Here is a 17120-nt window from a genome sequence, read left to right as displayed (position 1 = left end):
TCTCTAAAGTGTCACCTGCTTTATCGTTTTTGCAGCACGTATTAGTGTCCAGAAATGCCTTGGGTGCCTTTTTATTTGTCTAACACGTGTCTCCTCATTAGAGCAGGGACATTGCATGTCTTTGTTGCCTTGTGTCACCAGCGGGTAGTGTCAGACATATAGTAGGAACTCGATATGTATTTGTTGAAGAGACGAATGAATGAGTGGGAACACAGATGAATGAAAGGATGATTACATTATGTGAATGGGTAAATGAACATAAGTGGATGGCTGAATATAGATGGAGGGAGGGAGGGATTCAAGGACAAGAGGATGGATGGATGGATGTTTTCCAGACTCCCTGTAAACACTTTTTATACATGACCTTGTTTTATCCACGCAGAAGTCCCAGGAGGGCAGAAACATTGTCATATCACAGACAAGGTATTTGAGCGTCAAAGGCAGGAAAAATCACTTCCCCCAGATGATACGACGAGGAAATGGTGGAGAAGGATTAAAGCTTCGGTCGGCCTGACTCCAAGCCCTGTGCTCTTAACCACCACAGATATCATCCTCCCGTTCTCCTCTCACTTTGAGAGCCCATACAGGCCACCCCAGCTCCCCTCCTGATGCCCATGCCCCAACGACAGCCAGATTGCCCAGTCTGGGCCTCCGTGTTGCTCCACTGTCTACCAGTGAGATGGGCCCACAGGTCTGTGGGGGCACGTGTGTGAGAGGACCCGCAGGGTCTCTGCACACATGAGTGAGTGCAGAATGAGGGGACTGGAAATCACGTCTGTCCTCTGGGATGCCCCCCCCCCAGTACCAGGGACATTGCATGGCCAAAGACAGGTCCAAGAGTCCCAAGGGTGTGGTAGTGACGGCCACAATTTATGAGGTGCCCGGGCACCAAGCCCCAGCCTGAAGTCATTCCCAGTGGCTGCCAGGTAATCACAGCACCTGGTGATCCAGCCTCACAAGTGAACACAAAGGAGGAAATGAAGGAGAATAAGGGCAGGTCGTGGAGGGGAAGCTATGCCCGGCAGCTCACCCAGGGTCATCAGACTGCCGCGCGGAAGGCTCATGAAGTCCATCCCCTGTCTTGGGGCGGGGCCACACAGGACAAGGAGGATGGAGAAAGGGAGGTAGAGGAAAGAACCATGAGCATCTCTCAGACTCCTGACCCAGGCCTCCGTCTTCAAGACACAGGTGAGTTGGCGGGTGCTTGGGTAGTCAAGAAACTGGCAGACATCAGCAGTTCTTGTCGTCACTGACTTCCACGTAGGGCAGCCCCACAGGCCAAGTGTCCCGAGGCCAGTAGCGGACTTTGAGGGTTTGACCTGGCATCTCGTACCTGGCGTCCACTAAGGCCATGGTAACCATGCCATAAGGAAAGGTGATGCTGATGAGTACATGCCTGTGGGGTGCAGGGAGGAGGTGGTGAGGGCGCGAGATGCCAAGATGTCCCTGAGCTAGCTTGATGCCCCCACCTTGGCTCTCTCCTTCCTTCTCATGGATCCTGACCATCCAAAGGGACATTCTGGATCAGACCCTTGATTGCAACTAGCCCCTACACACACACACACACACACACACACACACACACACACCAATGTCTGTGCCTCCCCTCTCTGCCCCCAGGCTCCTGCTCCAAGCTCTGGCACCTGAGATTTTCTGGTCTGGCGCCCCATACCACAGGGCAGGTGCTTACCAGATGCTATGCAGGTAAAAGAAATTGATCTGCTGCCAGAAACTGCAGAGCAAGCGGTCACTGATCCAGCTGGTCAACGCAAAAGCCCATAAAACTACGGAGACCTCCATTATATGCCGAAGCTCCTTATTGCTGGTCCTAGAGAGAGAAGGAGGAAGATCAGAGCCTGACTCCGATAGCAGAGCCTGAAAAAGGGCTGATGGGAAATTCCTCCATCCAAGGAGATGAGGCTGGGAGGAGGGAACAACCAAGAGTCCCAGAGGGAGGGGGCCTAATTTGTGATGATTGCTCACATTTGCTGGGCACTGATAGGATGCCAGATTCGGTTCTAAAAGTTTTGCAGATAAAAACTCAGGCCTCACAACAATGCTATTATTCTCATTTCGTAGAAGAGAAAGCAGGCATGTGAGATGAAGGTCTGCTCCAACACCACCCAAGGTTAGACAGCTAGAAAGTGGCAGAGCCGGGGTCAGAACCGGGTTTGTCACGCTGCAGATTTCTTAACCAACAAGCCCTCCCCTGTTTGTGTTTGGGGGCTGTAAGTTTGTGCACACCTGTGAGTCAGTGCATGAGAATTCATGTCTGTGTGGCTATGGGAATGTCCGTGTCCCTGTGTGGGAGGGCAAATTCTCTGCAGGCCATTCTCTTGGGACAACTCAAGATCAGAATCTGTTTCCCCGACAGCAGAGCTGACCCAGCATCCTTTAGGAAAGAGCATACCGGGGATTAATGAGGCAGTAACTCCTATGTGGTTAAAAGTGCAGGCCCTGCCCCCTAGTCTAAAATGCGACGGTGTGAACATCAAAAAAGAATAATGCGTAAGGACTGATGAAATCTGAATATAGAGGCTGAGATCTAGTTAAGAGCATTGTTCCGTCATCAATTTCCTCCTTTCGAGGCTGTACTATGGTTACAGAGAATGCTCCACTGGGAAAGGCTGGGGGAAGCTGGATGAAGGATACACAAGACTGTGCCCTATTTTTGCAACTTGCCACGAGTCTGTAACTACTTCAAAATAAAAAGTTATAAAAAATACAGCACGGTGACTGTAATGGATTGAAACACTTCTGAGATATAAGCATCCATGAGTTCATAATAATTCTTTTTTTTTAATTTCGTTGGTCCCTGCTAGAGATGGCTAAGGCTCCAACTCATTACTCTGGAAATTGATCAATTAAGGGAAAGAATCCAATTATCCACCCTGTCATTCCTGCGCAAACTGTATTTCCAGGTTGACGAGCGAAAAGTCCTTCTTGATGGAAGAACTCCAGATAATCACCGCAGAAGGAATAATGAAATCTGAAAACCACCCTCTTGCAACCACTAATGAATCCGTGGATGGGAGCAGTGTGCCTGAATGACTGCTGAAATCCTTAGGTGAAAAGTCGGTGAAAAACTTTATAATGAAGGGAGGAGATGACGCCATCTCAAGCCACTGATCAACCTTAATAGCACTAAATGTGGAACAACCACTCATCGTGGGGTCCTAATGGCATGGAACAAGAAACACCCAGCACCATGCATGAAATATTCTGGCCTCAAAATATGTAAACCTAAATCTAGGTCTAACTATTAATTTGCAAGAAATAATAATAATAATAATAATAAAAACAAGAAACACAATGAGAGACACCACAGGAAGCAGACAGCCCAATCCAGAGTGTTCTACAGGACAAATGATGGAGTTTCTGTTATCAAGGGGGGGGGGGAGAGACCGCTATGACACAAAGAAAACCTAAGAGACTATGTTTGCATCCCAATTTCAACAAGACTAGTTGGAAGAAGACATCTTGAGAAACTGAGGCAACATTGGTATGATCTGGGTATTATCTACTTAATTAGCCCTGTGTGTGCCCTATCTTCCATCTTTCCGTCTAGATCCTTCCCTACCCCTCTCCATTCTGCCCTATGCCCTGGGAGGGCGGGGTGCTGACCCATGTGGACTGAAGCTGGGGACTCCTTTGTCCTAGGGCTTCCAGTTAGATTAGCCAATGGGATGGGAGCCACCTCCCCGGGCAGGCGCCTGCGAGCACCACCCACCTCTTGTATTCCTGGAACACGATGTACAGAATATGCACAGCAATGCTGTTGAGGGCGTACGCGTTGACCACGGGCCTCAGGAAGGACAGGAAGGTGCTGACCACGGTGGTGGTGATGACCAGGCAGATGAACTGGGGCCTGGGGGAAGAAGGATGCAGCTGTGGGAGGGCGGCTGGGAGGATCCTGGGGGTTCAGGCAGGGTCAGGGGATCTTGAGACAGAGGTAGATGAGCAAAGGGAAGGGGTTCCAGGGAGCCCAACCACACTCAGAAAAAGGTCTTGAGGTTCCCAGGTGGGCTCAGCAGAGGGTCCCAAGAAGGGTCCGATGAAACATCCCACGTGGGCCCAGGCAGGGTCTGAAGGGCGCCCCGGGGGTAGGGGTGGGTAGGATGATGAGAGGGTCTTAGGGGGCTCCAAGGGGCTTAGTCAGGTCAACAGAGGGTGTCAGGGCCCAGGTGAGGTCAAACATACCCAGCTCCCCTGGGTATGATTAAGGAAGGAATTACAGAGGTCCCAGACACTGTCAGGAGAGGGGTCCTGGCAGGCTCAGATAGGTCAAAGAAGGTCAGCAGAGAGATTCAGAGGGGTCTCAGGTCAAGAGAGGGGCCCAGGAGGATCCCAGGAAAGTTCCAGGGGGCCCAGGTGATAGGCTCAAGGGAGAGGTCCCTGGGGCCCAGGTAAGCTTAAGTGTGGGTTCCTGGGACCCCCAAGTGGCTTCGGACAGGTTCTGGAGAAGGTACCGGACGATCCAGGCAGGATCCGGAGAGGATTTCCAGGGACCCCAAGCACTCTCAAAGGAGGAGTCCCTGGAAGCCAGTTAAGTCAGGTAGGGTCAGGAGAAAGTCCTGGGGTGATCAGGGGAGGGATTCCAAGGACCTCAGATGGGCTCAGGGAGTGGACCCAGGAGCCCAGATGGGCTCTGGTGGGATCAACAGAGGACCAGCCCCCGCCCCACCTGTTTTCTCCTAGGAAAGTGGGGAAGTAGCAGCGGGGCATCCATATGCTGTAGCCACTGGCCAGCAGCCACAGGATAGCGATCTCATCCAGCAGCTGGCCCAGGAAGCTAAGCGTCATGTGGAAGTACATGGAGAACAGGCCTGGAGCAAGAGACAAAGGTAGGTGGTCAAGGGGGTGGTCCCCACCCCTACCGCCCACTGTCACAGACCCCCACCTACCTACGACCATGAAGAGGATGCAGGTGACATAAACATAGCATGAGCGTTTCTGGGCGTAGGGGTGCATCAGAAACATCATGAGAGGCCCAAAGATGAAGAAGGTGACATTGCTGAACTGGAAAAGAGAAGGACATGGGGACGGGGTTGTCAGAAGTGCAGGCAGAGGAGGGCTGCCCCTGTGTCCAACCCTAAGTTATTAGCCAGTTGGTCACCTGCCCCCTTTCAGGCAATTAACCCAGAATTTATCGCTCTTTCAGTTGATCCTGACAGTCAACCTGTCATCAGTGGCTTCACTGCTCCATCTGTTATTCTATTGGTTCATTAACTCATTCATTCATTCACTCATTCATTCATTCTGTGAGTGTGGCAAAGACTATCTACTAACCTTCTGCATACATCCGCCCCCTTTTCCTTTTAGAAATAAGATCCCCCCAAGTTTTGGACACAGCTACACGACATTTTTCCAGACTTCCTTGCCACTCACTATACCCTCGTGACCTGGTCTGACCAATGGGATAGAAAAGCAAATGAATGCATTACTTTTTTTTTTTTAATGTGAGTTACATTTATCAGGATTGACTGTATTAGAAACCGAAACTGAGAAATTTTCAAAACCCAGGACTACACAAGCACATATTCCCTTGGCCATCCGAGAGATGATGTCATCACTCATCTCTCATCACTCATCACTCATCGCAAAGCCACTAGAAGATTCCATTGTACCCTGGTGAGATAATTAGAGCAAAAAAGGCAAACAAAATCTTTATATTATTATGAAAATAATTTTCACCTCGAGGAAACTCTGAAAGGCCTCAGAGACCCCAGTGTCCCTGGACAGTATTTCGAGAACCACTTCTCCATAAACAGCAGAGCCAAGTAGCTTGATAATGTTGAGCTAGCTGAGTGTCCAAGTGACATGGGATTGGATCCATGCTCCCCCACTCACTGACTAGGAGTAAATTCAATGCACTGACCTACCATACCTGCACTTGCGACACGTGCATAATGCCACTTGCCTCTTCATGTTATTGACCCAAAGATCCCCAGGCCTCAGTAGTCTATGATTACAATTAAGGTGACAAGAAAATTTGCACCAGAATTTCAAGGGTTCAGAGTCCCTGACTCCTGATACAGGACTTCAGAGCCCCCCTCAAATTTCCCCCAGATGTCTGGGCCACACTGAGTCTCTCACATGAGCTCAGAGACAAGTGTTCTCACGGTCTTCTTCTACCGGCCAACTTGAGGTCAGCCGCTTCCTCACTCAATTACACCCTTCTCTCCCCCAATAAAAGCTTCCCCTTGTAAAGGTCTCCTCCATCGCCTGCGTCCCATCGTAGAACGTGAAGAAATAGTGCCCTGTTAACCAGGGTGCTCCGTTATTTCTCAGAAGCCTAGTCTGAAGGGTGCTGACTCAAAAACAGAGAGCAAGGAAATGTGAGTCAAAACCGGAATAAGCTATCACCTCACACCAGGCAGCATGGCTAGTATTGAAAAAAAGAAGAAGAAATACCAAGTGTTGGGTAAGACTGTGGAGAAAAGGAAACCCGCGTGCACTGTTGACGGGAATGCAAGTTGGGGCAGCCACTGGGGAGGTTCCTCAAAGATTAAAAATAGAAATACCACAGGACCCAGGAATTCTACGGCAGGGCATTTACCTCCCAAAAAACAAAAACCCTAATTTGTAAAGATAATACGCACCCCTACGTTTACTGCAGCTTTATTTATAAGAGCCAAGAGATGGAAGCAACCAAGTGCCCGCTGGTATGCGACTGGCTACAGAAGACAGTGCTGTATCTACACAGGAATAGCATTCAGCCAGAAAAGGAAGGGAATGTTGCCATTTGTGACAATACGGAGGGACCTGGAGGGTATTATGCCAAGTGAAACAGGTCAGTCAGAGAAACAGGTCAGTCAGAGAAAGACAAATACCGTATGGTTTCACTTATATGTGGAATCTAAGAAAAACAAAACAAACGAACAAACAAAAAACAGAACAGACTCATAAATACTGGTGGTTGCCAGAAAGGAAGGGGTGGGGGATGGGCAAAATGGGGGAGGAGGTGCGAACTTCCAGTTATAAAATCACTAAGTCATGGGGATGGAAAGTGCTGCATAGGGAGTGTAGTCAATAATATTATAATAACATTGTATTGTGACAGATGGTAACTACACTTATCGTGGTGAGTTGTATGTATGTAATTGTTGTACACCTGACACTAATATAATATTGTATGTCACCATGTTGTACACCTGACACTAATATAATATTGTATGTCAACTACATACAACTACACTTCAATTAAAAAAAAGTCCAGAGCACAGTGGTGGGTGTGGGGAACTCATTTACCTGATACAAGGTCACCATCTAGGACCCTAGATCCTGGGCACCAAGACAAGCTCCCAAGGCAGGAGTCCTTCTGATTCTAGGGAAGCCCAGGGCTCTCCTTGGGTGATGGTGAATCAGCTCAAAGACTGGTTCCACAATTTGAGGACCCTTGGCAAACTGGTTTTGCAGCCCATGACCCCAGCCATGTCCTTGCTTTCCATACCAAGGCATCGGATGCCCACCAATGGACAATGTCATACACATCTCTGGCCCAGCCACCTGGTTCACAATGGCCGTCTGAGAACATGCATGCTATGTCTGCATCCTGAGACCCAACCCCACTGGAGTAGACACCTATCCCAAACTGGGCCAACCAGATTTTCCTGGGAATTTGAAACTTGGAGCAGACACAGAGCCTGGGAGTCACCGAAATTGAGTTGCACCATTGTCAACTCTCTAAGGTCCTGGGATATTGTCACGATGTTCAAGATATGGCAGCTATTTTGCCACCACAAAGAGACAAGGCTGAGAACACAGGCAAATACTCGAGGACAGTATCTGCCTTGTGCTGAATCCTCCAGACCTGCCTTGGACCCCAGGCCTCCCAAGCAACTCATCTTTCCATTTTCTAAGATACCCCAGTACATATCCAATGCATTCTTCCTGTTTGGTTTGGGTTTTTTGGTGTTTTTTTGTTTCGTTTTGTTTTGGTTTTGTTTTTGTTTTTTGTTTTTGTTTTTGTTTTTGCTTAACCTAGCTTTCTAATGCTTGAATCCAGCAAAACCATCACCATTGGTATATGAGCTAGGGTTCTTTGGTAGCAAACAACAGGAAATGGATTTGTGAACTTATAGCATAAATATAAAAATGTGTGTAGAGTTATTTATTTGTCATTCAGTCATTTTTTATGGGGAACTCTTTAATCCAAAGAATTTCAGAAGACAAGGAAAACCAGAAACCAGAACAGCTCTGAGCCTCGAATGGACAATCTCTTCAGGGAGCAACTTTGGGCATGAATGAAAAAAAAAATTATGTTCAGTTGTTATATCCAGGCCCAGGATTCAAATTCTGGAGATGTTGTCTGGGTCACAACCTGCCCTTGGCCAGAGGAGGGGGAGCACCTTGACTGAGGAACATAAGCAGTAGGAGAAGGGCGGTTGGTTGTCATAGGGAAGATGGTGCCATGGATACTGAATGGGCAAAATCCCAAACAATTCTGACGTTCCCTGTGTTTTCAAACAAACACCAGCCCTTGGGCGTATCGAGCATGGCTGAAGATGCCGAGCCAACTCATTTCCCAAACTCTAAACCCTCCATTTAAACCACGTCTGTGACTCCCATAAATAAAATCCAAACTCTTAAACCTGGCTTATAAACTCCCTCCATAACTCACCTCTCTCCACCTTCAATTTCATAATCTAGGTGGAAGGGATAACTCAGTTGCTCCAAATAAGCCATACTTTCTCTCACCCCTTAGACCCCAGAAGTTTACCCATGCTGTTCCCACTGCCTGGAACACTCTTTGTCCCCACTTACCCTTCTGTGCCAGGCCAACTACTGCTCCATCTTTCACCTGGGCATTGCCTTTTGATAAAGCCTTCCCAATCCCACAAGGCAGGGTCAGGTGGTCTTCTTTGGTGCCCTGTCCCTCTATCCTAACACTTGTCCAGCTGTTCTGAAACTGTCTCGCTCTCCCACTAAACCTGGCTTCCCGTTCTCCATTCTAACCTCGGGAACTGGAAATAGTAGGTGTTCAATAAATACTTCCTGTTGACTGGATCTTAAAGCGGGTTTATGTGGATCACTAGTCACATACATGAGAACACTTGCAGAAGGGATTGTACCTGGAAAGTTCTGGATAGAAGGTTCTATGACTGCTACTTTCTTATCTTTTGACAGCATGATTTTATAGACATTTCTTTTAATCCTCAGGCACAGCCCCCTCCCCTACGGTCTGGCTTTCTAGTTCTTGTTTGGCGATGAGAAAACTGGATCTCAGAGATGTAGAGTGACTTCTCTGAGGTTGCACAGCTCTGGGGGACACCAAGGTTTGCTTTTACCCCCTACCTTAAAAGATGAGAGGACTAGACAGGTGGCAATGATTAAGAGGGGGCTTCCCTACTCCCTGGCCGTGTGGCCTAGTGTCTCTCGGTCTCCCTTTCCTGCATCAGCAAAATGGCGGAGAATAATTAATGGCCAGTGCGGATGCTGTTGAGGGGCACGCCTGAGGCCAGGCATCAAAAGACTACCTTGCCAGGGATGTGGTTCCAGCTCAACAAACGCAAGGGTTCCTACTGCTGTTGTTGTGGGAGATAATAGTGATAGGCTTATCCTTGGCTGAGTTGCTCCAAGCTCGGAGACCAGCAGAACCAAGACCGAAGTTTCTGATAACACCCCTGAGTGTGCAGAATGAGGGCAAAGCAATGGGCGGAGCCTCGGACTAAGGAGCTCCAACTGGCTCCAGAGTCTCTGATAGCATCAGAGACCGCCCCCTGCCGGGGCCTCCCTCCCTGCCTCCGGGGCCGGGCCCCCACATTTCCCAACCACTGGCCCCACCTAGACTCTTCCAGGAGGGAGAGGTGCCTGCCCACGTCATGAGCTGGGCTCTCTGGGTCCCAGCCCCAGCAGGTGCCTTCCATCCGTCCATCCATCCGTCCATCTGCTTACCAACCATTCCTTCGGTATCTACTATGCGGCTCAAGGACGTCATCAGTGCCCCAAAACAAAGTCTGCCTTCACAGGTCTACCCAGCCAGGGTTTGGGGGACATTCTGTGCCTCATTTTCCTCCTCTAACTCCAAGCATCACAGTGAGGATTAGAGAACCAAGGGCTACAGGGTTGGAGGATTTTGCTCACTACTGTGAAACTCCAGTGTCTAGAACAGTGCCTGACACACAGTAGGCGCTCAGTAAATTGTGGTAGAGAATAATGCACACAGAGAATACATGTAAATAATGCATCCGTGTGTCTGACTCTGAATAACCGTGCTGCTGTCCTTCTAGAATAATTTGCTTTTTTGATCACCAGTACCCAGCACAGTGTCTGGTAACTAGATGTGGCTGGGTAGGCTGGGTACCTTAGGTCTGGAAGAAGGAAAGGGCGGGGGGGACAAAGAAGAGAAGGACAGAGAAGAGAAGAGAAGGGAGGGAGGCAGACTGACCTGAATTGACTGCGCATTTCAGATCTGGGAAAAGGCAGGGGGGGAACCGCTTTCCCATTTTCCCTGTCCACCTGAAGCTGCCCCCCACCCCCACACACTTTTCTCCCATCCACTATGTCACTTGTGCATCCCATCGATTCATTCTTGACTCCTTCATTGTCCCTGTCCTTCTCACTGGATGGCGACCTCCGTGAGGACGATACACACCTGTTTTATCCCTAGCTGTGTCCCCAACACCCACCTCGCTGGGCACACAGTGGGCGCTCAAGAAAAACTTGTTAAATCAATCAAATCAAAGAACATCACCAAACACCCCCGAGCTCTTTCTCCCCATCGCCGAAGCTCGAACTCCCACCCTGCACACCTGGCTCTGTCACCTGTCGAGGACCCCCTCTACATCCACTCAACACATGCACGAGAATGTCGGTGCAGGGCTGGGGGCGTGGAGCCAGAGCACCCGCCGTAGACCCTCCCCGCACAGGACTTGCTTGAGTGAATTAAATCACACATAATTAATTGTTAATCACTCAGTGGCTGAGTGGCCTCACAAAGCTGTGGTTAATTAAGTGAGAGACTCTGGGACCAGGTGGCCTGGGCTTTAACTCCGGGACTTCTGGCATCACAACTTTTGTGCGCTTGTGATTTACATGCTGTGCCACCGTGAGGAGGAAACGTACACTCTCTGAGCCCTTTTTCTCCCATTTGTAAAAATGTGGAGAGTAAGAGCCCCTACTTCATAAAATTGTTATGAAGATTACAGGAAGTGCTCTTTGTTAGGAAAAATGAATACATTAACACTCTCGCGTCTCCATGCAGTGTTTACTTCTAATAGCGATAGCTTTGTTTATTCGGTGCTGAGGATGCGCCAAGAACAGGAAGGGTTTTTTTTTATCTGATTTTTTAAATTGAGATATAAATCTCCCACAATCAAATTCACTCTTTTAAAGTGTGCAAGTCAGTGGGTTTCCATCGACTATTCACAAGGTTGTGCGACCGTCACCACTATTTAATTCCAGAACATTCTCATCACCCCCCAAAAGAGACCCTGTCCCCATTAGCAGTCACTCCCTTCCCCTCCCCCCCCAGCTCCAGGCAACCACTCCTCTGCTTCTTATCTCGACAGAGCTGGCTCTTCTGGACATTTCATGTGGACGGACTCACACAGTCTGTGGCCTGTCGTGACGGGCTTCTCTCACTGAGCATCACGTTTTCAGGGATCGTCCATGACGTGGCGCATGTCCACGCTTCCCTCCTGTATATGGCTGAGTCGTAGTCCATTGTGTGGATGAATGACCGTGTGTCTATCCATTCATCCATGATGAACCTCTGGGACGCCCAGCAGCTGTCTCACCCTCTCCCATGGCCCTATGGGTTAATCACTGTTAGCACCCCACAGCCTCTCCCTTTCTGAATAAGTACTCCGTAAATATGAATAAATATGAATGAATAAGTGAATGCACGTAGGAATGAATGAGTCTTTCTCCCCTGTACCACGTGCATGCTGTACTTCTGACTTCTGATTCGTTTTTCTGTCTCCTCCATCCCCCAGGACACCAGCCCCATTGAGGGCAGCCGTTTTCGTTTGCTTTGGTCACCTCTGTGTCCCCAGAGCCTGAAACAGTGCCTGACTCAATCAATTCTTGTTGAATCGTGAGCAAAATGAAGGGGTCATTATCTCTCCAAATTGGACCCCTCTGTCATCCCCAGAAGGCTTTTTCTGAAGGAGAAGAGAGGTCCAGAGGGACCTATCGAGTCTGGGCCAGGATGTGTCATGGGCATAGTCTCCAGTGGGTGAAATTATTCAATTAATAGTGTCGGCCCTCCTCGTTTTCAGGGGCTGGGGGGCTGGAACATTGCTTTTGCTGTGAATTTGATGAGAAGGAAGGCAGAAGAGGGAGGTGTGGTTTAGAACTCATGGGACATGCTACTCGGCTCAGAGAGGGGAGGGTCTCCCCCTGCATCCCACAGCATTCAAGGGAGAGAGGGCCAGGAATCCCCGCACTGCAGAGGCCAGCAACAGGAACGCTCAGTGGCAAAAGGAGGTGGGGAGGCTGTAGGCGGTATGGGTGTTGCAGCCTACACCCCCTTGCACAACCTCCCACTCTGACCTCTCTGTCCCTTCTATTGTAGCCCTCCCCCAGACTATGCCCGCCACTGCACCTCTGCCTATGCCGTTCCCCACTCCAGACATACCACCCTTTGTTCCGTATCCAAGTATCCGAGAGGGAGCTTTCCGGAGGGAATGAGATGTAGAGCTTCTAAAGCTCTGGCAGGACCTCCCGAAAGAAATTCAGCAGCACGCTTGCCTCTCAGAGCCAGGGGGCCTTGAAACTCCCTCTTCCACCACTTGAAACTCTCCTAAGTTGTCAGCAGCCCAGAAGGAGGCCACACCTGGAGGCCACCAAGCCAGTGCCAGCACAAGCAGACTGGAGTAGCCCACACCTTGACTTCTCCTCCACCCCACCTGACCCAGGCCCTCCCACGCCCTTGACCTCTGTCCCGGTTGGATATGCCTTCCTGGCTCTCCAGGCCCATCTGTGAAAGGCAACCAGGTGCCCCAGCTGCTGCCCACATCACTGACTCTTTGCTGTTCACAAGTCACCCGTGGCTCCCCAGTGCCCTCACCATGGAGCTCACACTCCTCTGCCAGGAGATCCCCACGTGGGCCCTGGAAACCCCCTCCCCCTGCCTCTCAGCCCTCATTTCCTCCTTCATGGGCAGCCTGGGCTCTGGCTTCAAGCCACCAGCTGTTCCTCGATCTGCTGTTCTCTCTCACCTCAAGACCTTTGCTAATGCTGGTCCTTTTGCTCCATATGCCCTAGAGAACACTTACTCATTCTTTAAGCTTTGAGGTTCCCTCCCCAGTCAGCAAGCAGCAGGCTCCTGTGCCATCCCCATGGCTCCCCGCTGCCCATTCTGGCCCCTTTGCCCTCCCTCTGCCACAAGCTAACCATGGGGCTGCTCAGATCTAATTCTGAACATCCCAATTCCTTATCCTGGGAGCGCCGAGCCTCTCTGGGACCCCAGGATCAATCAGCACGGGTTGCTTCATAGCACTGATGCTGAATGAAGGAATGAGTCCAATGAGTCCATCAGGAAATACGGGATATATATATATATATTTTTAAAGGTTTTATTTATTTATCTGACAGAGAGAGAGAGACAGCCAGCGAGAGAGGGAACACAAGCAGGGGGAGTGGGAGAGGAAGAAGCAGGCTCCTAGCGGAGGAGCCTGATGTGGGGCTCGATCCCATAACGCCGGGATCACGCCCTGAGCCGAAGGCAGATGCTTAACGACTGAGCCACCCAGGCGCCCCATGGGATATATTTTTTGAACACTCTGACCCAGCACTCAAAACTTGTTCATCTGTTCTCATATTCCAGCCACAGAAACACACTTCCCTTTCCCAAACCGTGCAAGCTCTTTTACTTCCAAGACTCAGTACATTCTTTTTCTCTCTTCTCCCTTTTCGACTCCTACCCTACTAGGCAAGCTCCTATTCAACTTTCAAAACCCAACTCCTAGGTGCCCTCCTCTATGGAACTTGCCAACACCTGGGCTGAGTCCTCCCGAGCTGCCGTCTTCTACACCCTGATCGTGTGGGGCTGCGCTCTGCCTCCCCCCACCCCAGACTCCGCGAACCCTGCAAGCAGTGCCTCAAGAAAGCAAAAGTTTCTGCAGAGTGAAATGACTCCTAAGTGGATCATGATGAAATCAACATGAACCATTTTTTAAAGAAAATTCTTGCTACACATTTTGCCTTCATTTATATATCTGAATCAAAAACATGCTTTTAGGGGCGCCTGGGTAGCACAGGGGTGAAGCATCTGCCTTCGGCTCAGGGCGTGATCCCAGCGTTATGGGATCGAGCCCCACATCAGGCTCCTCCGCTATGAGCCTGCTTCTTCCTCTCCCACTCCCCCTGCTTGTGTTCCCCCTCTCGCTGGCTGTCTCTATCTCTGTCGAATAAATAAATAAAATCTTAAAAAAAAAAAACATGCTTTTAAAGAGCTGCAGAGTATTTGAACAGAATGTATTCAGCCCTACACAGGCTGGTGAAAATGTTATGGCTTCCTTTTTATGTGCTCAATTATGGATTGCAATTTCAAATGACTCAGACAGGACTTCATGTATAAATTCTGTTTTCCGTTGGGATTATCTCTTTGATCCAAGTTCCTGGGGATGCAGTGATGGAGTCGGGGCAGAGGGGGCGCTATTTGTAAATCCATGTCTCCACACAACTTGACAAATGGCTCACAGGAAGCCGCAAGATAGGAGTGTGCCCACATTCACTACAAAATAAATTCATTTTTAATGACTGATTTGAGAGGCCAAAAGGAAAAGACCTTATTGTTTTGTATTTGACTGGTTATTATATATATATATATACACACACATATATATATATGTACATATACGTATATATATACATATATATCAGGCGCTGGCAAGCTCTGGCCCTGTGCCAAATCCACCCATAGTCTTCTTTTGTATGGCTTATGAGCTAAGAGCGACATTTACAGTTTTAAATGGTTGAAAAATTAAAAGAAGAATGATATCTTGTGACACGTGAAAGTTATATGAAATGTGTACTGCAGTGTCCATAAATAAAGTTTTATTGGCACACGGCCACCCTCATGTGTTTACATACTATCTGTGGCTGCTTTCCAGGTACAAGGGGGAGGGGCTGAGTCATTTCCATACAGATTGTATGGCCCAAAACGCCAAAAATACTTAATATCTGGCCTTTGTAGCAAACGTTTGCCAACCCCTGAACTCAATGATTTATTAGCCCTGGTGATGGGTTTGGGATACTCAGAAGTATCTGGGAGGAGAAAATCTTGCAGAGACCCTTTATAACATACCTCGGATTTAATTCCTCATGCCCTGGTCTGTTCTGCAAGAGCTTTTCCAATAGGAGACGAAATGTCCAAGTGTGTTCACTCCAGGGAAAGATAACCATTATTTTGCGAAACGTTTGTTTCTCTTTGATAAGTATCTGGAAATGCAGGTACTGGGAGATGATGACGTTGAAGTCTAATATGTGTCATGACCACGTCTCCTGCAGCCTCAAAGGGTGTCTGCCAGTCCCTCAATTTGCTACATACAGAGACAGGCTGAAGGAGCACTGAATGGGGGAGGATTTTACATTGTTGAGCACAGCTAGACCAGCGGCTCAGCCCAGCCCTAAGTCAGCCCTTTCTCGGTGCCTTCTGTGGGGACCCCCACCTCAGGGTGGGCTGCCAGGGAATCCAGAAAGAAGGGTCCCAGAACCTCAAACTTCTTCTCCACCTCGGAGATCAGCACACTCGGCCCCCTCCCGTTCGTCAGGTGAGAATTCTGAAGGCCAGAGTCAGTATCTCTGTCCACGAGCAAGAACCAGGGAGACCAGAGGGAACCCCTGAATCTCAAACTCCCACCTCCTAGCTCTGGAAATTGGTGAGGTCAAACAGGGCAAAAGCAACCAGGGCATCCTGGGACTGATCTCCCTCTCCACCATCCCCCAAAAAGAATCTCTTGGAACTACCAAGTTCAAATCCTAGCTCCAAGTGCCAGCGTGACCCTTGGTATATCTTTCAGCCGCCCTGAAGTCCATTCCCTCACCTGCACAATGGGATGAACTCTATGTAATATACACTGTGCCTAATTCCCGAAGTCATTGTGAAGATTGAACTGACATTTTTTTCCTGTAAAATGTTTAGTACAATGCCTGCCACACAGTAAGCACTCAATAAAGGTATGCTTGCATCACTCACCATATACTGAGCACTCTCGCTATGTGCAGGGTACAGAGCAAAGCACATAGCCTGCATCACCCCCCATCCCAGGCGCTCCAGGAAGGCCTGCCTTATTCACAGCAGTCTCCCCAGCATCCCACACGGGTGGAGCACAGCCACATGCATCTTTGGCTGCTTTTCATCTTGTGCCATTTAGGCATTTTGAGCCCTTCCAATATGTCCCATAGCAAGGGCTGGGGGAAGGATGACCCACTGGGCTGGTACGCCCAGAACTGAGGGGTCCCCAGGACATGGGACTTTCAATGCTGAAACCAGGACAGTCCCCAGCAAACTGGAATGAGCTGGTAACCGAGGCTGGGGGTAGAGCTGAGAACAAACTAGACACAGTCACCTCCTCCTGGAAGCCTTCCCTGATCCACTCCCCCCCCCACCCCACCTGCTCACAGATCACCTCTGCCCTCCCCGCTCCCCAAGGCTGCCTGTGCAACTCTCATTATAGCACCATCAGCCTGGGTTTCGAATGCCTGGAGGCACATCTGTGTCCTCTGTTCCAGGGGGTGGGGGGCAGAGACGCTGTTTTCCTGGTCACTGCTGCATTTCCAAAACCTACCACAGAGCCTGATGCCAAGTAAAGATGAATGAATGAAAGCCAGCACTCCTTGCCCAACAGATGAGCCAAAGCTCGGAGGGGTGAATCCTCATGCGGAGAAGCCGGGTCGGAACCCCAGTGTGTTAAGACTGCCACCCGCAGCCCTCCCACCTGGACCTCACCGTGTTGTAGAACTCGGCCACCAGCTCCGAGTGCTGAAAGTTACTCTCACACCAGTCCACCTCGGAGCTCTGGTAGGCGAAGATGCTGGGCATCCTGAAGCAGCACCCACTGCCCACTGGCTCGGGCTGGCGGAGAGGAGCATGAGAGCCTCGAACAGCCCGGCCCAGGCGGGACAGGCAGAGGACAGCTGGTTGCCCCACGGCAGGCAGGCAGACCGAG

General features: G+C 49.7%; 1 protein-coding gene across 4 annotated transcripts in view; it reads right to left on the bottom strand.

Annotated features, from left to right (window-relative positions):
- Nucleotides 1–354: 354 nt before the first annotated feature.
- ACER1 (alkaline ceramidase 1) overlaps nt 355–17120 on the bottom strand; it is a 35256-nt gene continuing 18490 nt past the window's right edge. The window contains exons 1-6 of one of the 4 annotated variants that reach the window (XM_008711278.2): nt 16901–17050; nt 4905–5019; nt 4685–4826; nt 3731–3868; nt 1691–1828; nt 355–1396 (exon numbers count right to left, since the gene is read on the bottom strand). In XM_008711278.2, the coding sequence (XP_008709500.1) occupies nt 1231–1396; nt 1691–1828; nt 3731–3868; nt 4685–4826; nt 4905–5019; nt 16901–16993 (792 nt within the window). In that variant the 5' untranslated portion in view covers nt 16994–17050 and the 3' untranslated portion in view covers nt 355–1230. Of the gene's footprint in view, nt 1397–1690; nt 1829–3730; nt 3869–4684; nt 4827–4904; nt 5020–5694; nt 5864–5887; nt 6311–16900; nt 17051–17120 lie in introns of those variants that run through there. The other 3 variants (XM_008711279.2, XM_008711281.2, XM_008711284.2) reach the window with 3 other exon arrangements.

The sequence above is a fragment of the Ursus maritimus genome, unplaced genomic scaffold (assembly GCF_017311325.1).
Source record: "Ursus maritimus isolate PB19 unplaced genomic scaffold, ASM1731132v1 scaffold_14, whole genome shotgun sequence".
Lineage (NCBI taxonomy): Eukaryota > Metazoa > Chordata > Mammalia > Carnivora > Ursidae > Ursus > Ursus maritimus.
The sequence above is the reverse complement of the archived record's forward strand: the minus strand, read 5'-3'. Positions and strand labels throughout refer to the sequence as shown.